The following is a 26,603-nucleotide window of genomic DNA, read 5'->3' as shown; positions in this document are numbered from 1 at the left end:
TTTCCCTTGTCCAATCAGCTCATTACTGCCCTTTCTTCTTTCCCAGGACTCTTCCCTGTGGAGTCATTTCAAATCATTCCTTGGTCACCACCCAAAGATAAGGCCACTGCACAACCACTGGCAGGAAATGGTGTCTGCCAAGGGAGGAACAGCAAATGGTGACCTCTACTGGGGCTGTATCCTTCCCCACTCCTTTGCCTTCTTTTGGCAAGAATTGTGCCTTCAGATGGGGGCAAAGCTTTCTTGGGGGCACTTGGCAGAGTGGGTTCTCTTGCAAGTGGTCCCAGGAAGTGGAAGCCTTTGGGCAATCCATCCCAAAAAACAGCTGTCATGACTTGGATTCAAAACAGAGGTTGATGGAGCCACAGTGAAGAGCATTAACCACTATATGATTATGACCAGTCACCCACAAGATCTTGGCATATTCCTCTACCACGTGAACTTAGCTTCTGAGCCTGTTCTTTGACAGCTTACATTTTTCCAGCATGGCTACAGGCAGGCTATGGCTGTGCCTTCTAATAGCTTGGAGATATTCCCACAGAGCTGCATCCCCTCCCCTGCCTCAAGGCTCTTGCTCCCATTGCTCTTTCCTTTTAGCTGTGATCATTTTGGGTCTCTGGCCTAACAAGCCAATGGTTTCTGATCTCCCCCTGCTTTGATACCCTTTGACTTGCTTTGCTTGGCTATGGTAGAAACAGCAGGGTAGAGAAGTTGTCCAGGGAAGCATGCTTCCATGAAGGGCAGGGAGCTGCGAAAAAGAAAAAAAAAATCACTAATTTGGAGCTCAAAAGGAAGGTTGAAGACTGTGCATGTTGTTGAGGGAGGAACTGGGGAAGGGAGTAAGCAATGGATCAAGCTAACTGTGGCTAGCTCCCTTCCAAAAGTGCAGACCTTCTCCACAACAGGGACCTGAACCCCAGGTCTTCAGGGCAAAAGATGGAGATACTCACTATGGTGGTAACAAAGAAAAATGGGAATGCCTTCAGCATGCATCCCTCATAAGCCAGTTTTGACACCTAAAATGCACAAGCCCCACTGGCTCAGAGCACTTCTTGATCCCCACTCACCCCCAAAGCATTTGGCACTACAGATAGCCACATTCCAAGCCAACCTCCAGCAGACCCTGCCTGCATGACAAAAATTTACTGGTTAATTTAAGGTTAAACTGAAAAATTGCTGTAGGATGAGGGATGCATGCTCAGGCCAGTTTCCATGGAGACCCCAGCAGCAGCTATGCTGTGATAGCATGGGGCTGTGGTTTCTATGGAGACCAGCCCCAGCAGCACTGGCAGGGCACACGGCAGGGTGGGGAGCTGCTCCAGGGCTGGGCTGGGATCTTGCAGTAGTGACTGTTGTCCAGAGCCAGGGCAGAATCACAATCTACAGCTGTCATGCTCCAGGCAGGGGTGTGCAGGCAGCGAATTGCAGCACTGCCCTGGCTCCAGATCATGCCGTCGATGCCGCAAGGAGCTGGGGCAGAGCTATGACCTGCTGCCTACATGCCCTGGCCCAGAGCATGCAGGCTGTAGATTGTGGCTCTGCCCTGGCTTCAAGTGTGCTGTCACCACTACAAGATCCCAGCCAGGCCCTGGAGCAGTTCCCCACCTTGCCACATGCCTTGCCAGCACTTCTGGGGTCAGTCTCCATGGAAACCCCAGCCCCATGCTATCACAGCATAGCTGCTGCTGGAGTCTCCATGGAAACTGGCCCCAGCTGCAGAGGCAGGGGCTACTGGGAAATGGAGTCCACAGACAGCTGAATCTGGCCTGTAGGATGAACTTTTCCCAACTTTCTGGTGAATGCCCTCTGATCCTAGTGACTTATTAGTGTTTAATTTATTAATTTGTTCTAAAACTTCCTCTTGTCACTTCAATGTGGTCTAACTCTTCAGGCCCATGTACTGGAAATGATTGATCTGGCACGGGAATTTCCCTAGCATCTTCTGCAGTAAACATAGACACAAACAATAGTTTGGCTTCTCTGCTATGGCCTGATCATCCCCAAGTGCATCTTTCACACCTTGGTCATTTAACAGTCCCACTGATTCTCCATATATGTTTTAAAAAGTTTTTATTATTAACTTAAGCATCTTTTGCTAGATGCTTTTCAAATTCTTTTTTGGCCCGCTTTATTGGCCTACTTTCACTTTTACACTTGACCTGCTAGAGTTTGTGCTTTCCATTTTTTTTAAGAATATCTTTTTGCTTTGAATGGCCTCCTTAACTCTGTTATTAAGCCCTGCAGGGGCTTTATTAGCCTGCTTGGTACCCTTTCTGATTTGTAGTATACACTTTTCCTAAGCCTTTAATATGGTAGTTTTAAACAGCTTCCAAGCTGCCTGCAGGCTTTTTACAATTTCGATTGCTCCTTTAAACTTCTAAACTTACTCATTTTTGTGTTATATCCCTTCCTAACGCTGTATATTGGCATGGCAGACCCCTTTGACTTACTCCTTCCTGCTAAAATGTTGAATGTGATTATATTTTGGTTGCTATTAGCAGAGTGGCTCACCAACAGATACTTCTTGAACCAGGTCCAGTATATTACTAAGAATTAGGTCTAGAATTGATTCCCCTCTTGTGAGTTCCAAGATGAGTTGTTCTAGAAAGCAGTCATTTATCACATCCAGAAATTTTGGTTGCTTGCAGATGTGAAACAAAACAAAACGAAAAAAAACTGTTTTACTTTATACTTGGCACACACCTGCACTGAACCCACTGCATGCCCAGAAGAGGCAATACATTAGTTTGATCTGATGCTACAGCATCTGTATAGATCAGGCACTTCAGGTGGCGGGGGGGGCAGGATTGGTGCTTTCATCTAATAGCGGATTGAATCAGCTATTAGATAAAAGCGCCAAAAAGCCCTGCTGAAATGCCCAATCTATAGACGCTGCAGAGCTGGATCGAACTAATGCACTGCTTCTTTTGGTAAGGCACATTTTGGGGCAGGGGAGAAGTTTCCATGTCTGTCAGCAAACTTTATTTCTGCATTTCACTTAGATGTTTACCTGGTCTAGGTGAGGGTAGTTGAAGTCTTTTATTATTATTGTTGCTTATCCCATTCTAGCAGCTTCTCTAATTTCCCATATCATTTCACCTTCCTGATCAGGTTGTCAGTAGTACAATCCTAGGACTATATTCAAGGACTGAATTTTTATCCGCATGGATTCTACAGCAGTTTTCCTTTCAGGTAAACTTTTTATGCTGTTACTACCTACACTATCCTTAAGATAAGGTGCAACTGCATCTGCACATCCCACTTTGTCTTTCTTATATTGTTTGTAACCTGTTAGAACAGGTATGCCAAATAATTGCCCTTCTACCAAACGTCTGAGATACCTGCTATGTTTAAGTCACCATTTATTAATCAGGCATTCTAGTTCACCCAGCTTACTATTTTAGGCTTTTGGCATTGGTGTAGAAGCACTAAAAAATTTTGTCCTTACTCAGCTGCCTGTTACCGCTCATACTATTTGTTTGGCACTCCAGTCGTTCTAACTTATCTTCGCTATTATCTACAGTAATACATCTTACTCTCCTACAATTCTCTTCAAGGCAGTATAGAATCTGAATCATGTTCCCTTTGGAGTTGTCAGGACCCACATGCTCTTCTGCACCTGTCAGCCTTCCCCCACTTTTACTTAAAAACTGCTCTGTAACCTTTAAAAATTTTTAGTGCTAGCAGTCTAGTTCTGTTCTGGTTCAGAGGGATCCTGTCTTTTCTGCACAGATTCTTCCTCCTGTCCTAAAGGTTTCCCCAGTTACTGCTATACCTAAACCCCTCCTTCCTGCAATATCGTCTCATTCACACATTGAGACTCTGGAGCTCTGTCTCTCTGGCCCTGCGTGTGGAAGGGGAAGCATTTCAGAGGATGCTACTATGCAGGTCCTGGACTTTAAACTCCTGCCTGGCCAACTAAATTTAGCTTCCAGGACCTCTCCCCTACATCCTTTGTACCCAGTGGACCACAACCACCAGCTCCTTCACAGCACTCACTAGCATCTCGTGAGCTTCCTTTGGTATTGCTCAAACCAAGAAACTACCATATGACAAACTTTCTGCTGCCTCCTGAGCCCTGTGGTATATGCCTTTATGTTTTGTATTTGTTTTAGCTGAGAACTCAAACTACTTCAGTTTCTATCACTCCAGACAGGATTTTCTAAGAGTTAAAGCACTTGGATCTCAGTTGCAGACTTTGTAACTTTTTTGAAAGTGCCTTGCTCTAACAGTTTTTGAAATGATGCCTTATAACAGATATTTTTACAGTTAAATACCAGCATTTAAAAAATATTATTAGCTGATTGGGAAAGGGGTTTAATTAGGGAAGAGAATACATTCTACTTCATGAATCTGTTTTAAGTTTTTAGATCTCATTTTTTCTTGCATGCTTTTGTTCTGTTCATTCTTTGATTTAAAAAGAGACAAAGGACTTGGAGGTTTTGAGCACAAGCTGGAATTGCTGAAGTGAACAAACTGTATAGTGGACAGAACTGGCTTGCCAGGTCGCAATCAGACAGAGCCTAGTTTCTATGAGTCTGGTGGGGGTAGAGGGGAAGTTTGAATAACCAGGAGCAGTCACTGGGCTAACCAGTAACTGTGACATGAGCATCTTGTGTCTAATAATGAAGCAAAATCCTGCGGAGCTTGAATCTGTTGAGAGGGTAAGCATGCCAGTTACGTGCACAAAATATGCAAAGACAAGGTGGTATATCCAGCGACATTCAAGGGTCAGATTTATATTCCTTGAAAGTAACAGAGGAAAGCTAACCAAAACCCATGCAGAAGGCAGGGGAAATGGGGTGGGAAGATCTAGGAAAAAAATATTTAGGCAAACACTGTGAAAACACAATACAGGAAATAGTTACTTTACCTTTTGCTACTTCTAAAGAAAACTCCTTTTAAAACTCCCCATTTTCTTTTGGAACTTACAGAACTTTACATAATTAGACTGCTAGGCCTTTCCTCAGAAGGGGAAAAAAAACCAAACCCAAAAATAAACACCATCCAAAGCTCTATTGATAATGGTTTTTGTGCACTGAAATGTTTCCGCTACTGTTTCAATTTATAAATCTGCATTTCAGATGAAAAAGTGCAAAATAAGGGTTAGCAAATTAGATATTAAAGATTTTGCTTCTATCTGCAGTTTCTATTATATTAGACAAACAAACTATTTGCCTTAGCAGGCAGAACAACAATGACTAAAGGCTGCTATTATAACAGAATGGCTGCATTAAGATAACTGTAAAAATAGATTCACTATATCAATTCTGGGTAAACATTTTCTCCAACATTTCTGTGTTCTTAGCTTGCATTTCAATGTCATTTTAAAAATGAATACAGCCTTAGGTTTAAGTCCAGACATACAGATTGATGGTGATAAACCAAGTAAATTTGGGATTAACTTTAGTCAAATAGCATCATTCTCTAAGCTACTTGGAAACCTGGATATGGCAAAGATATAGTGTTACCCACTGGGAACCTTAAAAACTGTGTTAGTGTCACCTTGTTTTTCCCATTATTTCCAACTGTTAACGGTCTTATAGGTTATATTTGTGGAAAAGTCATAGAATGGCCAGTTCAGAAGGTGCCTCAGGAGGTCATCTATACCAGTCCCTTGCCCAAGTCTTTTACTAAACCACCAACTGCCATGAAGTATTACAGATATAAATTAATTAATAAGGCATTATAGTTCATGAAATACTTCTGGTGGTGTTGACACACTTTGAGAATGATATGACAAAAAGCCAACACAACTTGGTACTGCAGATTGACTACTTAAAAATGTAATCTAACTATATTTCTTTGATTTGGGAATACATTAACAGATTAACGATTGCAGAAGGGGCAATGATAGGGATGCTGTGAACTTCAATAGGTCGGAGTTTAATTTTAGCCCAGGAACACGACAAGAATACCTGAAAATACATCAAATATTTTGGACAACTTATATCAAGGCTACCACACAATCTATCCCTAAACAAAGTTTATCACATAACTGCTTATTGCTAGTATGTTACAATTTAACTTTTTCTAATATGACAAATTTTCAATGTTCTGATTCAAGGTTAGTAAGATATATTATTGTATTTATCCAAATTTGTGGTATTATGGAGGCACATGATGATCAAGACATTGATATTTATCTATCTATCTAATGTCTTGATCATATATATATATATATATATATGATCGTAACTCAATATTTCTCCTTTTAGTCAGGATAAAGACTGAAGTGGTCTAGTACTGAGATGGTTAATTCTGTTTTCTTTAGGGTCAGTGCTCCCTATGGTATTTAAAAAGTGCAAATAGTTGCGCACACATTATTTTCAGATGTTGGGGGTGTCCCCCCCCACCTTTTTTGCATCCCTAAAGTTACTTTACTTCCTAAGAAAAAAGGAAATGTCTCCATAGTGATGGGGGATAGTTTGGTTTTAATTTGATATTTAATTCCAATGGAGAATCTGAATTTAAATAATTAGGATGTGGCTTGCTGGGATAAGAAAGGCTGTTTTAGATTCATTTCAAGTTATATACCATTAAGGTTTTGTATTCCCCTTAAAACATGCATGTATTTGTGTGCATGCCAAGATATATTTACTAGGGATGACTGCATGAGCCAGTGACTTTTTTTTCCACAGCAGAAACACAGCAAAACTTATATTAAATATCTTGTCAGCTTTCCCAGTTGGGCAAACCAGAAATAATTTGTTTTAAAGTGGTTTGATTTAAAAACATTATTTAAGTGAAAGAAATAGATCCTTGCTACAAAGGATCTATGTGCACAATTTATGAATGCATATTATATAACTGTTCAATCAGAAGAAAGGATAGTACTTGTATTTATCTGCTGGACTTTTAGGAACAGGAGGAAGAGGTAAGTTTAGCTTAATAGGAGGTTGCTAAGAGGGAAAGCAAATAACCCCTAGAAAACCAGAAAATGTGTATAAAGATATTTCTTGAATGGAAACGAGGGTGAGCCATTAAATTTGAAGAGCGCACTTACAGGCTCCAGTCAAAAGTTACAGTGATATCCTGCCAAGGCTGCAACCTAACAATGAAAAGGAGTTAGCATCTAATAAAGTAGGGTACCTATGAAAGCTTATGCCTATGTGAATGATTTTATTTTTAAGGTGTCGCCCTGCTTTACCTTCTATGAAATGGAGTGTGGATGAAGCCACATAGGTAAATGTGCCCCTGCACTTACATGCCAATGAACTGAAAGGATTATTGTAGTCTTTTCACATGTTCTTGGTAACACTGAAAAAATGCTGAAGTATTTTCTGTTAAAAGCACATGTTAAGTGCAACTTCAAGTGTCAACATAAAAAGTGAAAAAACAGAAATTGCTTTGTACACAAAGTGCTTTTATTGCTGGCATACATTTTCAAAACAATGACATGGACTTAACCAGTGCCACTCTCATTGTGTGTAACAAGAGATCATGTATTTCAAACAGAATTTTAAATATTGCTTTGCAAAAAACTTATAAGGAAAGGTGTGTGGGCTTGAATAACTTAAAATATTTAACAAACATATAATAAACAAAATGTTGGACTTTTAATAAGAGTGAATTGAGGTACAAAGATACTAACTAATACTACCAGGTCACAAAGGGCAAAATTGACCTGTTCAGAAGGCTAGCATAAATATAGACATCGTTTAACATAGCAAGCTATCATAGACATAAGTATCAGAAGAGGATTTGAGAAATACTTCAAGTGGTAGCTGAACTCTATAGGAATAAACTTCACTCAAATGTCCTTATGTGGTTTTGCAAGCCAAAAATGATTGGGGTTTTTTTGAGGTTTTTTTTTTAATCTTCCTACAAAATAATTCAAGTTAAATTTTTCAGAAGACCACCTCAAGTTTAAGTAACATGTTGGTGAGTAATATTTCTTAACTCCAAAATGGGATTTTGTGAAGGGGAGAGGGAGAGAAGAGAAGACAAATGAGAGAGAGCAATTGAAAGTGAACTGTTTAACAATAAATAGTCCATTTTTAAGAGCATTCTCCAGTAATGTGAGGTGAGGGTTCAAATCCAAGTCTGAATCAGGCAGAGTGAGGACTTGTATGGGTATTCCAATATCTTATGGGGGTGCCTTAATCGCAGGGCTACTGGCGATTTTGGGTTGGGTGGGATGGTCTCTCTTTTAACACTTAGAAAGTTCTTAGTTTTGGCCTCCTGGGGAAATTTGGAAGTTTCATTTTTTTTTTTAAACAAAGGTAAATTATTTATTGTCTGACTACTTCCTCAGTTCCTTAAAAACAGTGAATGAACAAAACACCAACTCTTTACAAGCCACAGAAAAAAAAAAGTTTAATACTTAGATGTACTATGTTTTCATAATTGACTTTCCCATGCTAATCTTAAAATATGTTCTGTTTCACCTGTGATAAAGGTCTGGCTCTCCTGAGGTGCTAAACATTAGGGATGTGCGAAGCTTTGGTCACTGATTCAATTCAGTGGAGATTCGGCCCGATTCGGTGTCTGAATCTCTGAATCTGAATTGAATCAGGAGACCCTTTAATCTCTCCGAGTCATATTGGAACCCTCTGAATCAATTTGGAGAGATTCGATGATTCGGACATGGACACAGCTTTATATGTTTTTTCTATATACCTCAATGTACCAGGCCGCTTGTGAACATTGACATGGTTGGGCAGATGGAGCAATCCACAGGAGCACGGGGGGGGGGGGGGGGGGGTGTCTCCAGCACACTTGGCGGCAGACCCGTAAGTGGACTGGAAGTGCTTCTGGTCCATTTCCAGGTCCACCGTGGAGGACGTGGGAGACCCCCCCTGCCTCAGCGACTGGTGCCTCCTGGGTCTGGGGTGGGCTCCTGTGGGACACTCCATCTGCCCCAACATCTCAGCATTCACAAACCACGCCAGGTACCTCAAGGTACGTAGTAAAACATTTAAAACTGTGCCTATGGCCAAATCGCTGGTTCTCTGAATAAGAATCAAATCTTCAGATTCAGATTTGGAAGAATTGAATTGGGACGGTGATCTGAATCAACAAATCGAATCACTGCCTCCAAATTGGGCCCAAATCTGAATTGGAAATGGCCCACTTCACACACCCCTACTAAACATGCCTCAGAGACTGTTAAGTGATTAGTAGAACTGAAAAGGCAGGAGTTTAAATGGACTTAAAGAAGCAACATTTACCAGCTTCCTCCCCCCTTCCCCACCCTCCAGAAGGCAAAAAGATAAAAGATATTGCCCATTAGGAAGTTTGAACTCAACCATAGAGGAGAGTCCCTGGTATTTAGGTTATAAAACATGGGAAAAAAGAAAAAAAAAAAACCTTTATATTTGGCCTAACACCACTGTAACAAAACAGAAGCATACGGAAGGGTCAGTACATGAAAGAAACTGTCAAAAATAGTGGACAAAATTTCAAAAGCTATGCAGAGCATGCTTTCGTTTCAGTTAATTAAATTTTCCACATCTTTTCTGTAACAGAAAGAAGTAACTTCAAGGAAATTCCTTTAAAAAAACCCAACAAAACAAAACACTGGATAAACTTTTATGAGGACAAATTAAGTGTGAAAATTACTTATGTTAACATGTAGTGAAGTTTTTCACCCTATTCTAGAGCTATAATCATATGCTAGCAAGGCCAGGACTAATAGCCAAATGGCCAAATCCATTTTATGGGACAAAAGGACAGAATGTGGGGCTGTGTCTAACACAACAGTGTTCTTCCCTCCCTTTGGAAAGATAATTAGCATACTGTAGTTATCCTGATGTGAAATATAAAGTGGAGAAAAGACAAAGTAACTAGGCAAGAGCTGCATACAAATGTTCATTTCTGGTGATGGCAAATTTCCACTGCTAGAAATGATCCTGGGGGAGGAAGCAGTTCTGACATTTAGCCTGCAACTGCTCTCTCTTCCTGGATCCTTGTGCCTAACCTATGACTGGGGTACTCCTGGTCTCCAGAAACCATGGGCTGCTGCAGGCCTGTAGTTCCTGTTCATATCTGGTATATATCTGTTCTGATTTTCAGCTTTAGAAGGCACTGGTTTGACTTGAGATGAGCACACTGGACTCCATATTGATATCCAAGTGATAACTGACCTGCCTGAAGATATGGCCCTTGTCTCAGGAGCTTTAATAAAATGCTAAACAAACAGAAGACCATGCTCAGACCAAAAATGTATACGTTGTCCTAGGAAGCAGGTCTCTATATAAACAATGATTCAAAAGGGATGTAAAAAACCTTCAACTGATACCAAATCAGGAACCTATGTAGGTAAAGCAATGATAGTTTCCATGAATATGTTACTGCATTGCACTGGTTTTCAAGGTAGGTCACTGAGGAATGCGTTAAGATTGCTTTCGGAGCTTTCCATATGGCTCTAGGTATGCAAGGGATTGGCCATCTCACTACATCTATTTGCCTCTTGCGGTAGCTATATCCTGTGGGATCTATGGAAATATCAATCAATTAGAAGACTCCTACATGTTCAAATCAACTTTTCCAGCTGTCTGAACCTTCACCATAGAACAGGAAGAGATAAGAAGAAGCAGAGTAGGGACAAAACTGAAAAATAAACAAACAAACGTGTTACTTTTATTGTGGGACATGAAGTGTTCTGTTCATGCATTCTCTCATACACTCAACCTTTCAACCTGTTATTGGATCAATCAATTTATTCTTAGTACCTGGATGTTTTCTTTCTCCCTCTCATTTTTAAATAATTGGAAAGCTCTTGGGTAATATTGTGATGGGTATTTAAGAACCTAGATAAAAATAAAACCACTACAAGGAACTTTGCAGTTTTTCAGTGTTAAAAAAAAATACATTGTACTGAAATTGAACTTCTTCCATATTGTGAATGATGGTTTCATTCTAATGTGAAAGATGAAAAGTTGACAGTTACTGGCTTATAAGATATCCTGGCATCCAGTCGTCCATACCTCAGATCTTTCTTGGGTCAGTTTCCCTTCTTGTTGCAATACTGGTTTTCTGTTGAGTTTTCCAGACAAATCAGGAAGAACCCTCCTCTCTCACGGCAAAGATTTCACATAGTTGAGATGAAATAAGAACCCCGATCTTTCACCCAGTCCATTTACTTCCAGTGAATTCAATTGCAGTAAAATGGACAAATACATTCGAATATCTTAGCCACTATTCTAAGAGACTGAAAGACCCAAAACACCTTGGTTAAGGGTCTGGAACAAAGCAGGGATAAAATTAATGTAGGCTGCCCTCAACAGACAAATTCTTTGTGCTTCTATTACACATGATGCATGTATTCTAAAAAAAGAAAAACCCTTTACTTGAAAATTTATCTAGATAACTGTTTGCTGACATGAAAAGGGACTTCAATCAAAGAGGATTTTACAAACACAAAATAATGTTTTAAAAAAACCCTTGAAAATATGACCTAATTGCAAAGGAGATGCAGTGTTGTTTGCCTGGGTTTCCTAGCCCTCTGAGAAAGTTATGAAAGCTACTAACTTCCAATTCGTTCTTAATTCTGAAACCCAAGAAAGACTATTCAATTTTCAAAATTTTAACTACTGCTCATTTTAGGAAGAGGAGACAGTAAGGGGCGTACACAGTAGGGCATGCAGGGGGAAGCAGTTGGGGGAGGTGTTGGGGCCCCCAGCCCAACTTACAGCCTCTCATATCTGCCCCCCCTGTAACTTTTGGTCCCTGCACATCCTTGTCTCTCCACTCTTCTTTCCCATCTCCCCCACATGATACTTCTGCCCCTACAGCCTGCTCCCCCCTGCCACAGTCTCTTCTTCCCGCCTTTCCCCTCCACCCTTAGCAATGCTCTGACACTGGGGATCAGAACATGGCCCCACAGCAATAGAGTTGGGGCAAGATCTGGAGCTGCAACAGCTGCCCAACCTCATACTCATACTTAGTTCCCAAACAAGAGGCTCACCCCACCCATGTTAAATGTGGGAAATAAAAATTAGTCTTGGAATCGAGTAAATATAATAGTTATTGCCTTTATCATTCCTAGGAAAATAATGGGAGTAGCAAAGGATATAAAGCCTAATTTGGCATAAAATATGTGCTTCATCCGGGTTTCTCATATCCCTTCCCCTCTCAATACCCCACACTGTCAAGAACTCTGAGCAGGAAGACCCACCTAGGCCCCATACCGTCAGGGATCCTAAGCAGGCAGGTGAGCCTGAACTACGTACCACAGCAATGTAGTACATTTTGTTTTGGTAACCAAACTTGTTACAACCATTTTGTTTTAGAATATTTTAGAATCTGTGATACTGCCTTAGTACCATGACAATTTAAATGCCTTTGAAAACCTTAGTTTGTGTAGATTCGTTAGAGATTAGAGTTAACGTAGCAGTGACCTAGCCAAGCCCCATACTCACCAGGGCAATGACCGATGGTGTGCTCTGCAGGCAATGGGCTCACAGCTGGCCCTTTCCTGTCTAGAGTGAGAGCCAGAGCTGGGGCTCTGCACAAAAACTGAGCTCAGTCAGCCAAGCAGGCAGTGAGAGCAGACAACACCTTCTAGGGCCCAGGAGCTGCAGCTGCAGGAGCTGAGTCCCTCTGAGACTCTGAACACCTAGCAGCAATTGCAGGGCACATGAGGCAAGCAGGGGTCCGGGTTGACTTAGGTCAACCCAGAACTTTTGGTATAAAAGAGTGACAGCCTCAGATGATGGGGGAACACTAATATAGACACTTGGCTACACAACATCTCCACACCAGAACCCAGGATCCAGATCAAGGACCACAGAGCCATCAATTCTCCATGAGGAGCCCTGACTATCCCTCAGCTAATGAAGGTCAGGTACACACAGGAAACACATCGGGGTTCACGGTACCATTGGCTCCTGAGTATCCAAGGGGCTCAGCCTGGGACAGGCCAGCCCACTTAGACTTGTCTCACAGAAGGGAGGTAAACCCTGAAGAGCCCTAATTACCTTGGTTGAAGCAACTGACATACGCTGCAGGGACAACAAGAGGCCAGAAGCAGGCATGAACAGTGTTATCTGAGTTACAGTTGTGTATTTCTTTATCTTCATTTGTGGATCCATCTGCCTAAGAAGCCAAGCCTAATGAGACCAGGTGCCCACACCAGATACCGACAACACCTACATGGAAAGGGGTGGGGTGTAGAGGAGGTGAAGCTCTACAGATGACTTGCAGTTATTGGAACCCACAACATCTCCATGAACCTTGGATCGTCGGGTACCATCTCCTGACAGCTGTTTCAGTAACATCAAGTTGTGGCAGACGAGATATAGGAACAGGGGGAAGTAGACACTCATGGAATGCGCTGTTCAATTTCAGTCGCATTATTATTGTGACTGAAATTGAATAGAGAAATCACACGAGATAAAAAATGTTAAAAGAAAGACTAAAGTTGTAAAGTCAAGCACAAGGCAGCCAAGTGAACACTGTAAAGGCAACCTAACTATGCAACTTTAACAAACTCTTAATATTGCTTTTTTAATGTAATCTTCTATATATATTTTTAAAAAAATATTTATTAAATAATTGGAACAAACTACTTCTGATTTTTTTGTGCGACTCCTATAGTAAAATCCGATTTCAAACTGACAAATAATATCTAGTATTAGACTGTTACACTTTTATTTTATTTTTTACAGGAGTGATAAAACCACGTGTATTTGTTTTATCCTTCCCATAGTTTATTTTAACGTATTATTACAGTTTCTACTTCACATCACACGTTTATTGCTTCTCTTGCAAAAAAGTTTGATAAGGGGAATTGCTTTGCATTATATTTTTGAACCATGGAACTTCAGCCCATAATATCTACAGAACATATTAGCTGATCAATATAATGAAAATACAGCATATAATTACATTGCTTTTTACTTCACTACAGAGCTTACAATTTTAAAAACAGTATTTTGTTGCAGTGGGTGCAACTCTTCAGTATATTGTTTAAAAGCAGCAGTATATATTTTAAGAGTCTGTTACTGAATAACAAATGAAGTGGCAATGAAGGGGAAAAAAGAATTGTACCACTAAATAGCACTATTGCATAGGGCACTGTCTAATTTATCTATTACAAAGAGTCCAATTAGATGAGTTGTGTGATCTTCGTGAACTCTTTTTAAAGTGAAATCATCAAAAGACTGCGCATCAAAGAACTATCAAAAGACTGCATTTGCCATCATGTGATATTAGCCTGTCCAATTGACTCTTTACTTTAGAAAGATATCCATGTTACAGATCCAAGAGAGTAAGTAATACTAAAAACCTGTGCAAGGTTTTTAGTATGGGCATAAGCATTCTGCAATTTATGTAACACTTTCTATAGAAGATGGCTAATTAGTAGAACTATGAATAACCCCCCCCCCCCCAAAACAAACAAACAAACAAAACCTGTCGTGCGTCATGGACATTTTTCCTCATGAATATTAAGTTAGAAAACATAGAACTGTAATTTAGAATCAATTATAAAGCTAAATAAAACCACATTTTAGAGCCAACACAAATTCATAGCTCATATATGTGTTTTTAAATTAGTACAGCAAAATAATTTGTCTAATTCTTTGTGACCTTTTCAGAATAATATGTAGTTACACTTTTCAAATATGAAGAATCTTATTCTTTACCAAAAATATGACATTCAAAGAGCCACCTGAACACTTTTAGCCTGTACACCAAATTAGCTAGCTTGAACTTATCAAAAAGCTTAGTTTCATTACCAGCAGTATATATAAACACACATATACATGTGTCTTGCTGATACTGTTTCTTCATGGTAAGCAGAATTTTAAATGATAAAAAGTGCAAGATCAACAGTAGAAGTGCTTGAAGTTCAATGGCAGCTTTTGGAAACAGTAAAAATAGTGGTTATAGAATCCTCAGGTTTATGCAAATATATGTAAAGGAAAGCTGTTCTTTTTTTCTCTCTCTCTCGTGTGTGTGTGTGTGTGTGTGTGTGTGTGTGTCTGGGTACACACACACTATGACTACTACTAAGTTTCTACACAGAGCTTTTTATTTGTAGATCTTAAAATGGTTTATAAAAGTTGGCAATATTTCCATTATTCAGATGCTAAGACAGAAGCACACAGGTGAAGCGACTTGCCAAACCATGCAACAGATTACCGGTGGAGCTATAAACAGAATTCAGGTCACTCTAGTCTCAGCCTGTCTCCAAAGACCTCATTGTGAAATTTTCATTAAATAAAAATGGCAATGTATGTTATTTTCACTGGATTTTTTCTCATCAGTGGTTTGATTGAAAAAAAAAAAAAAAAAAGTGACACCTGTAATGCATCTTGGAAATCCCTGCGGAATGGAGACTGCAACATGGGGTGTCTCAAACATTTATGGCTGCATTTTCTCCAAGCTGAAGCTGTATTTTAACATATTGTTTACTTTTTGTCTTTACAAGAGACTGTGGTGTATAATGAATATCTGAATTCAATACCAAAATGACGAAGGATTAAAAGAAATTGCTGAAATCAGAGCAGTAATACACATAAAACATTATTCCTGAAAAAAACACCATTAACGACAGCTCAATTGAGAATGCCAGCTGCTCTAGAATGCTTTAAACTGTAATTCTGTACTATCAGAACTACAAAGATGATTTTTTCTGTCTTTTGCATACAGTCTCCTTAAAATAGCTTTTAGTACTTGAGAGCTCTGTAATTATATGTAAATATTAATCCTACATTTGTATCACTTTAATATTACTATATTTAATTCCACAAAGCATCCATTGTACAAATTTCTGAGATATTCAGTGTTTGAGCAGCATAGTGTAGTCACTGCATTATTTTAAACTTCTTGCTTCTGTAGTGATGCCCATGGAGATCTTTAGTTTGGTATATCCAGGTTTTGAAGTACAATAGCCACTCTGCTTGGAATGTACACCTAATAAAAGAATAAGAACAAAAATAGTTTAATATAATATCAATTGCACCTGATATGCTTTTTCAGTAGGACTCAATAAATCACTATGTAAAAACGTGCATCAAGTCTTTAAAAGTTGATAAAATGTGTAGCTGATGATGACTCATATTTAAGGTAGAATTATCGATTGCACTCTGCTATGCTGCATCATACAAAGTAACCCAAACTGCACATTCATCACAGGTTTTCCGCTGTCCCTTAAACTTCTATGATGATAAATATGTACGAAACTACCACTAGAGGGCTCCATATGATTTACAATTGCCAGTTTAAGAAATTTGAGGATATCCAGGTCGATAGGCTATACAGTGATAAATGACAAACACTTATCACAGCATTTTAGCACTATTGTGTTGTAAATTAAAGCTGCCCTAAGGTCTATGTCGTCATTTCATGCAGGTAAATACAAGCAATGTGACATAACAATGTATTTTTTATTTAGTCTGACATCTGTAGAGCTTCAACATCCGATTGAAAACAAAACAACCCCCCCTTTCTCTTCTCTCCGATGGTTAGACTCAAAATAGATTCAAATTAATCATCAGTAAATTCAGATTAGCTTTCATTAAGGCATCATTACTGTTTAACCTTTTGACCCTATAATAGCAGACAAGTCTTCTTATTTGAAAAGATTTCCCAAATTTGTGAGACTGTATTTTACATGACATTTCTTCCAAGCACGGATTAAATTCACAATCTGAGAACATGATCACTCTTACACACACTGCTTACCAATTACTTGGTATGTGGTGCTGTATATATAGCCAAGCACAGTCAATCAAGTATGCTAAAACTCTTAATAAAAATGCAATTTTAAAAGGTAACATAGGACTGGAGATTATTGGCTTCATTTTGATAATTTCCTCATTAGACATTCTTCCTGCCTTATAAATGCCTAATTTTCTACTATTTTCAGCCAGGTTATCTCCAAGTTAGAGTCTGACAGCATGAACATCTTTCATAGTCTGCAACTGGAATAAAAGGTGTAGAGCAAACAGCTTTGGAAAAGAAGAAAAAAGGAAAAGAACAGCCGATCTCCATCGAACCAGACTGCAGCGTGTCCAATGCATCTCAGCTCCCACTAGTGAACATAATGATTTCCCCTAAGGTTTCAGTGATAAATAACTCCTACAAATCTGCTCAGCTAAAGACTAAATAAAGTTGCTTAGAGTCAACTGACTCCCAGTCTGTGGATAAAGGCAGGGTTTAAAAGATTGTTTTGTTGATTACATTTTTGAATTCATGACTATGGATTTAAAAGGGAGGGAAATAATTTCCCATTCCTCCCCTCCCCCCGCAATAACAACCACCACCACAAAAAATCTGATGAATGGCATAAAATGATTATTCAGATTAATGTCATTAGAAATATTCTAGGCCACAGCCAGAATCAGCCATTGTAGTTCTACTGACTTCCAATGGACTGCTGTCGCTTTGAATCTGCTAAGGATCTGGCTACCAATCACACCCCTTAATTTCCTCACCAACTGGAATTTTTAATAAAATCTTTAAGAACAACAGTTTAGAGTTTACAAGACACACTGCATTTAAAATATTTAGAACCACATCTTCCATTTATCAGAAGATATACAGCTCAATGCATCTTTGTATACCTAACTAGACTCTGTCCACATGATTCAGTCCTGACTGAAAAGTACAATCTTTGGTCCATTATTCAATTCTTTGGCCTCTGTGTTCAATCTGTTCAATACCAAATATGATGTTTCCATCTGTCACCTGTATGAGAAGCAGTTCATACAGTTCACATACTATACTAAGTCTCCCAGAAAGAACGATCAGAAGTTTAATAAACTATTAAATAAAACAATATCTACCATACACGTGTACCAATCTGAACCAAATTTTCAATTTAGCCCTATAGCACTTGACAGATATTATATCTCCTCACTTTGTCAATAGCAAGCACAGTGCACCCTTCCCAATCAAACACAAAGATTCTTTGGAAGGTATGTATTTAAAGTTTTCAGTCAGACTGCTCTCAAAGCAATCAGCTTCTGAATTAAGTATTTATCAGCTTGCAAAATTCCCAGTGAGCCCAACCAGGTACAAGCCATTAAAACAGAGAAGCCTCGAAATACAGTGATGACTGTTTGATTGTCAAGAAATCTGTGTGTACTTTCAGAAGGTGTTACAGTATATTTTCCAGTCAAAGCCACCAAAAACTGACTAGCAGAAGAAAATACATGGGAAAATTTGGAAAACTGAAGTCAAAATTATGGGCCTGTGTTCTCTCTAATATCAGTGGGTATCTAGCATATTGCATTCAGGGTTGATGTTTGGGGGTGCGGGGGAGGGAGGGGGGGAAGAAAGATCTGCCAACATTACCCTAACACAGCATGAACTGCTGTCTGGCATGAATTAGGGAAAACACTGAAATATTTAACTTCAACTTCAGGATTCTCTTAGGGACCATTTTGCTTGTTGTGAATAGTGGGTTGTTACATTCTTGTTCTGCTCCTGTATGGCCCTCTCCAAGCTGGTTCAATGCTAAGTAGAGGGGACAGTGGTATACAACTATTTTTACATTATTGAAGCATTTCCTTATACCAGAGGTACCCTTTTAGAATGTTTTACAATCACTTTACGGTACTTTCGCAGCAGAAAATAGAATGTGATTCAATCTACAGAAAAAGCATGGTAATAACCATCTTAAAGTCTTCCCAGGAAACACATATTTATTAGCTTAATTTCTTTTTTAAGGAAAATACTCCTTCAGTGAAGGCATCTTCCTTTTCCTTTTTTCAAACTTGAAACAGTTGCATCTCTTTTTAAGACAACGATTAGAATGGTAGCGTATGAGAATATTGACACAGTGCACTCTGACCCCTTGTTAGCACTAAGTATGCCTTTCAATTTCAAGCCAGCTCAAAGAATCCAACCAAAAGCCATATATACTTTCGTTAAGCAGAAGCTCGACCCAGCATAATCTCAATTCTGCCTGACATACAAGGAAACAGTATTAATGGTTCTGCAACTGGATCTCATGTTGTTGAACGTCTGTTTTCCATCCATCATTCTCAGCTTTTAGGACTTTGCAACATGCAACAAAGTGTGACTGCTGGTATTGAGATACCAACCAAAATAAGTTGCCAAGTTAAGGAAAATGCGTTAAAATGAGTCATTCCTGCCTGTGAATCCATTCCCTGTAGTCCTATTCAACAACTCATCAGTTTTCATCGAATACAACATTTTATCTGTTCCCCAAGCAAGTCCTGTGCTTAGATGAAATGAGCACATAGATGAAGAACAGCTGGCTGAAGTTATACTCAACTAAGACAGAGATCATGCCAGCTGACAGAGAGAAAAGCTTTGAGCAGCTTGCTCTCACAGTGCAGTCTTCTTTGGCTGAAGATGTTCTTGTAACTGTTCAATTCCGTCTGCAGTTTGTAAGGGCTCCTAAATTGGACCTTCTAGGAGTATAATAATAATTCCTACCTTTTTTAATTGACCAGATGATTGTAATGCATCCAGGCAATTCACTACTTATTTTCAGACATTTTTTATCTGTTCCTAGAGCAACTACTGAAAATGCAATATTTGGGTATGAAGCTATCATCCCTTAGGAAAACCAACTTGCAGAGAACACAGTAACACATTTCAGCTACATAGTTCATCTTGAGAATATAAAATTTCCTCTCTTCTATTCTCTGCACTGGCATCCCTTAGAATCTATGAGATAATATAATATATTATAGTCTATAGAAAAGAATATAAAAGTTGAATTTCAGATCTGTCCTCCTCTTCAAGATGCTCAATAGTCCTAAGCCCATATGTGAGAAAGATCAAACTCCATGAAGAATGCCATAGTTGAAAATAATATTCTTTGAATAAATGGAGCTATCCATGGCAGGATTTAAGGTCATCTTTGCATGTGATGGAAATTTTGGGGTATGGAACAAAAGCTAGCACATACAAGAACTAGCTTAAACCTCACTCAATTCAATGTTAATGAAAGACCTTTGCTTTGCCTAGGATGTGATAAAAATAGCATTAGTAGCTCTATGGAAGATTTCCCATTGATAAGTACAAAAGGAATCCATTCTCATTTTATTTTTCTTTTGAAACAGCAGACACAAATAATTTGAAAAACCTCACAAGACCTTCCCTTGCAGAGAAAATGAGCAAATACCTTTAAGTGACAAATGTTAGTTCCATCACCTATTGTGTCTTAAAAGTTACCTCAGGTGCTACAATGAGGGCCAATAAGTACCTGAGTAGATGAGAGTTTTGAAAGAGGGCCATGCATTCAATCAACTAGTTTTAGTTTAACCTCACCTCTTGCAAATGGTCAGTTTTGAAACAAACAAATTCTTGAGCCCACTGCAGTTTTGCCAAGTCAGAATCAGGGTTCAACTAATTTTGATACATTAATAGTCAGAGACTTAAATTATGAAAAGTCAGAGCAACTTGCACAAGTGCATATATAAACATTTTGGTTTCTTGATTTGTTGCTATACTTGCTTCTTTTCTTGCGCTTTTCTACATTCCCACCAGCTGTGGAATTCAGCTGTCTATAATTCAGCCGAGTTTTTAATAGAATTTTGCAAGAAATGGAATGCTAACTCGTATTTTGCCTGAAGGTGAGAATACTTTCCTCTGGGTGGCATGATATAAGGCCCTTAAAATTCATTATTGATAGGAATCATCTACATTATACTCATATGAACACATTCCATTATATATACAATATATTTTTAATCTACTCAGTTTTAACTCCACACAAGGATAGTCTATATCTAGCCACGTGAAAACATGTCTTAATACTTGACAGTAACTGGAGCTTAAATAAATCTCATTTTGAATTAGGTTTCACTATATAGTCTGTGCCTCATATAAGTGGACATTTCCAGAGAATGCTTTTTTTTTTTTTTTTTTTTTTAAATTCAGAGCCTTCTTACAATTCTTATGAGAATCATCCATTAAGAAAGACTCCATGCCTTCTAGTATATTAGGAATGTGTGTGCAATAGGATCTAATATTAGCTAAAACCCAAAGAAACAAAAATAGATACTACTGCTATGCATGTTTCTGTTGTCATTTGCCATTATCATCTCCAAAGACTGTAACTAATATAGCTTACATTTCTATTTGGATATTTTTATACTTGCCCTGCATTTCATTATTTTTTAAAATTCATTTGGCCTCAACTTTTAAGAAGCTAATTCTTATCACTCTTTAAAATTGGTTAGTGCTGAATGCTTGAAATGCCATTGTGAGAGTTTGGAGAATATGTCTATGTCTAATGATAAATTCCATTTGATTTCAGAAATACTATTTACATGTGTAATGATAGATGGCTACACTTTCTATTTTGTGGCAGAAAACAGATGGTATCTGGGAAACTGAAACAGAGCCTTGAACCCTGAATACCTTAACCCTGATGAGACAACATGAGCTGCCAGCTGATCTGTTTGACTTAGGCTGGAAATAGCCAACACACCAAATGAAGTGGATTAGCTGTTCCAGGATGTGTCCTGGAACAGCTGATGTTTCACTGAGCAAAACACAAGATGCCGCATGTGATGTTCACAGGTGACGTTCTCCTGGGGTTTGAAGAGCCAATGCTGTGCATCCCAGAAATTTCTGTGCAGGATCAGGCCCTTCAAGCCTAAATAGTGTCTGCCTGGCTTTCCCTTTTCACACAGATGCACCCTGGAGAATCTTGGGGCACATGTCTACAAGTGGGAAAGCCAGGGTTTCCATGCTTAGAACTGCACCCCGCCATAGATCCTGTGGATGTCTCTCTATATGCAGAAAAGCCAGGGTCTACACTTGCAGAGGTACACCCTGGGGAACTCGGGGCAAGTCTTGGCAAATGTGAAATCCTGGCTTTCCCCACTTACAGATGTGTCCCAAGATTCCTCAGGGCACCTCTCTGTAGGAGGGGAAAACTGGACGGTAGGCCTGCGTGAAGCGGCAAGCATTCGATTTAGATTCGGCCAATTTGGAGAGACAGTGACTCAACTCAGTGATTCGAGTCACTGTCCCAATTCAATTTGGCCAACTCGGTTTTGGAGATTTGGCCATATGCTATAATGGGGAATCACTAAAATACCTATAATTTTGTCATTTTTTTGCCGATTTCGATGAAAACATCAGGGATGTTGGCCCCTTTTGAGGGCATGAAGCCTGTCAAGTTTCAAGGAGATAGGTACAAGGGTTTCTGTGAAAGTGCCCCTCCAACTGTTGAAAGCAAAACTCATATCGCTTGTGTGTGTCAAAGGGTGTAGGTTGTAGCCGTGTTGGTTTAAGGACATAGGCAGACAAGGTTCTTTGGGTCAATCTGATATCTTTTATTAGACCAACTGAAGAGCTGAAGAAATATATCTTAGCAAGCTTTTGGGTTTAAAAACCCGTTGTCAGGCTGAGGAAGCATCTGCAGTTGGTGTGTGCTCCTCATGGATGAAATGAATAGTAAAGAAGCCAGAGACTGGGCTGCAGGTAAGAAAGCCAGTCAGTGAAAATGTAAATTGAGTCATCAGGGGGTGAGAGAGGCTGTAAGGGGTGGGGTGGGAGTGTAACAGGTAAAAGTGGAGAGGTACCTGGGGAGTCAGATGCCCACAAACTTCACTTCATAAATCTACTGGAGGGTGTGTCTATCGGGGGGCGGGGGGGGATGGGGATGGGAACTTGCAGCTCTCCCTCTGCCCCCTCTCCCTCCCCTGCCAGAAGACCTGGCACCTGCCTTTCCAGCACACTTCATAATGCTTAGTGCGGTGCAAAATGTGTATGTGTCTGTAATATATGCTGTGCTTCCCTGTAGTGCACAGTGATGACACACTGTCCAGGAAAACTCAAAGTAAGAGAGAGACCAGCTACCAAGAGACTAAATAGCAATCCAGAGCCTTTCAGACACTGCTGGTCCAAGAGACAGCTCACAAAAGGCACAGATCACTTCAGACACAGCCTTATATGTTATTTCTATGTCTGTCTACCAGAGCACTGTGATTGGAAAGGAACTCAGGGAAAGATCACAGTCACTGGCCAGCTACAAATGTTATCATCAGAGCAGTCTTCCCCGCCCCCCTGCCTCCACCCCCCTCTTCGCAGTCTTTGTTTCCTGCATGTCTGCCTTTCAAATCTCCAAATCTTTATGAATCTTTTTTGAATTGATTCAGAGGCTCCCAAATTGATTCAAACCTCTTAATAGGTCTCTTGAATCTATTTGGATTTGGAGGTTTGGTTGCCGAATTGGGCCAAATCTCCTCCAAATCGAATCAGCTGCCAAAGCTTTGCATTGCCCTACTGGGCAGGTGTTTCTAGGGCTTAAGGGACCCGATGCTGAGCACCCTAGGAATTCTTGTGCAGGATCAGGTAACTCTCGGTCCCCCAGAGCACCTGACTGGGTTGGCTGGAAAGCATGAGCAGCTCAAGGCTGGCTGGACTGTCCCTTTAGAAAGCGAATAAACATTCACCACTAAATAGCAACACAATTAATATCACCTTTGTCATGGCCCCAAATTTGGGGCATTTATGATACAGCAAAGGGCATGGCCATCTGTTTGCTTGGCTTTTGTGCTACCATAACAATTTTTATGGAGGCACAAAGGCAACAAAAGGCAACATCTGTTTTCCCCCTCAATGACCCTCTGATGGCCATGGGCTCAAGTACAGAAAATTTTCATTAAAAAAGTGAAGCTGGGGAACATGCCACTAACTGATTTTAGAAGAAGCCTGCCCTTTGTGCCAGACAGCGACAGATCACCACAAAAAACAATGCACTTAAAGAGCAAGCTAGAATGATATGGTTTTCTTTCCAAAGCACAAACTCTTTGTAATGCTGTAATCTCTTAAAAGAGATGGTGAGAGGGCAGATATTACCCATAAGTTTATGTTTTTCCTGGGTCTACATCTCTTGCATACTTCAAGTGTTTGTACTCAGAAACTTCCTTAGAAAACCTGCTCGCCTCTTACTTTAACTGTTATGTTGTCTCCAAAGAGGTGAAAACTAGAGAGAGTATCTGGACACTGCTTAAACCTGGGTAAGCACTGGGTGGAGAGCAGGTCCAAGAGTGTGTTCATTACAGCAGACAGGGTGGAACTTTCCAAACCTGCCACATTTATAATATGGGATAACCCTAACCCTTCTCTGCCCTCTTCTAGGGGGATAGGAACTAATAATAAAAGATGACATTGTGAGGTTGGGTTGTATTGAGGAACAGTGAGCCTATGACAGGGTTATGAGAAAATGTGATCTTTGAACTTTGAATCTTTCATAGATTTAATGATGCAATTTCACGAGTTATATCCGCCATGGGGATTACAGAGAAGATGGAGATACCAGACACGTAGATTAGAATCAAATAGATAAAAATTGCAATTTTTGCCCAATCTTGTCCAAGATTTCTATATTACTCACCTTTTGAGACTAAACATTTTGGGGAAGGAATATTTTTATCATATTTTAAAAAACATAAAAGTTTCTATTTCAATCTATTCTGGGACTTCTGAATAAGAACATATTTTATGTTACATTAGTATCTATTATCATTATTCTGATTTCTACCAGCATATTTGTATTTCTGTAGGTAGAGTGGATCCATTCATGTAAATAGCTTCAGGAAAAGGGTAGTAACCTACTGCCATTACAGGTATTGTATTTGTCTGAATACCAGACGATGGGGAAAAGCTCCTTGCCTTACATTTACAGACAAGGAAACCTCATTAAATATGTTGTCTATCATTAAACTCCTGCCAAAAGCAGTATGTGCTCATTAATGGAAACCATCTATGAAGTTAATTAAATGCAGCCAACATCAAGCATGACTAAGACACATGACCCGTATTGGGCAAGCAAGCTGATGGGAACCTACCACAATGATAGGTTCATATAGCCCATCTGAGGAAGATATATAGTAATGCCCACTGCTTTCAGTCCCCCGCAGTGCCAGTTCTTTTTCCAAGTCATACTGAGCCACTACAATGGAAGTAATTTCAATTTCCTATTCATTCCCACAGCTGAGCTGTGCCTTTGGGCACTTTTACACATGCTCCGGGGGTAGAGGAGGGGACAGCACTTGAATTAGAGCAGCTCTGAGAGCGGCCACATCTTGTACTTAAAAATGACAGTGGGGGTACTTAAATGAGCTTTAGTTCACACACACCCACCACCATTTTTAAGCACAGGGATGCTTATACACGAGATGTAGGAGGCTACTAGAGCACAGTAATTGCCACACTGCAGCAGACTTGATTAATCAAGTCTGCTCTGACAGGCTGGAATTGCTCGTGTACAGGCACCTTTTCTTTCTCATTACCTATGATTCCTATTTCTTCAGCAGCCTTAAAATGTCTGGCAAACATCACCAAACATGGCCCCAAACAGTTTACCCAGATCCCTTTTGCCTCCTCTCAGCCTGTTGCATATGTGTGGTTCTGCCCTCAATGAGGTGAAGCCAGACCAGGTTGCCTTGCGCCTCATCTGTATATACATTTTTGGAGGATCCGCATACTCATAACAAGAACACCTGCCTCCAGTCACGCATGGGGGAGCTAATTAGCACATGGAGCCCTAAAGGGTATTGCGTACATACGGATATTGAGCAGTGCTGAAATATGGGGTCACCATGGCTGGAAATGCTGCTGATTCTGCTGGGGCTCAGCCCAATGAACTATATGGTAAATTATAGGGGTGCACCAATATTAATATTATTAGTCAGTTTAAAGATGGCTGAAGAGTGCAATCTATACTCTGCAAGTTTTTCCACAGCTACGACAGGTGATGCCTTGGGAGACGGGGGGGGGGGGGGGGGGGGAAGCGGGGGGTTGTCTGGGGGGGGGGGGGGGGGGGGAGGGAGATAGCTGTTGGTCAGGATGTTGTGTGCTTTGCTTTCTTCTCTGCTGTTTCTTGACTTTCTGAGCAAGACAGTTCTCTTTGAAGTGGACTGTAGTCTGATGTATGGTGCAGCACCATTGAGACCTGTTACCAGCCAGCACGCACTTCCCAGGTTGTAAGCTTGATGCTGCCCTTCTTTAGGTATGCTTTCAGGGTGTCCTTGTAGTACTTCCTCTATTGTTTGTGGGTCCACTTATCATGACTGAGTTGAGAGAAGAGGACTTGCTGTGGGAGACGAGTGTTAGCCATCCACACACAATAGCCAGCCCAGGTGAGTTGATATTTCATGATCTTTGCCTCAATGTTGGTTATGTTAGCTGCAGAGAAGATGCTGGCATTGGTGCTGTGGTCTTCCCATCTAATGGGAAGGATCTTTCTGAGGCAATGCTGATGGAACCATTCCAGGTGCTTAAGATGGCTTCAATATCTACATTTCTTCATATCAAACAATGAAGAATATCAGGTTAAGATGGAGCCATCTGGGGAGAAATAATCCAGAACACACTTACAGGCTCAGCAGTGCTATACTTGCCAGCACCACAACTGAATGAGACCTGCATGTCGTGATAGACAACAAAATGAACATGAGCCACCAATTCAGTGCCGTAGCTGACAGAGCTAATCAAACACTGGCCTGAATCCCCTAACATATATGTCACCCACATCTTACACCTGTACGAGTATGGGGATAACCAGTGCATTGTAGACCAGGATCTTAGTTTCCACTTGCCCATCTTGGTCAACAAAGACATAGTTTCATAGTTTCTAGGGTCGGAAGGGACCTGGGCAGATCATCTAGTCCGACCCCCTGCCATGGCAGGAAAGAGTACTGGGAGGCAAACGA

General features: G+C 40.1%; 1 protein-coding gene across 1 annotated transcript in view; it reads right to left on the bottom strand.

Annotated features, from left to right (window-relative positions):
* Window positions 1-13,575: 13,575 nt before the first annotated feature.
* The window catches only part of GBE1 (1,4-alpha-glucan branching enzyme 1), a 166,793-nt gene continuing 153,765 nt past the window's right edge, over window positions 13,576-26,603 (bottom strand). The window contains exon 15 of the mRNA XM_014526359.2: window positions 13,576-15,864. Coding sequence (XP_014381845.1) covers window positions 15,808-15,864 — 57 coding nt within the window. The 3' untranslated portion in view covers window positions 13,576-15,807. The remainder of the gene's footprint in view (window positions 15,865-26,603) is intronic.

Source organism: Alligator sinensis, unplaced genomic scaffold (genome assembly GCF_000455745.1).
Source record: "Alligator sinensis unplaced genomic scaffold, ASM45574v1 scaffold873_2, whole genome shotgun sequence".
NCBI lineage: Eukaryota > Metazoa > Chordata > Crocodylia > Alligatoridae > Alligator > Alligator sinensis.
The sequence above is the reverse complement of the archived record's forward strand: the minus strand, read 5'-3'. Positions and strand labels throughout refer to the sequence as shown.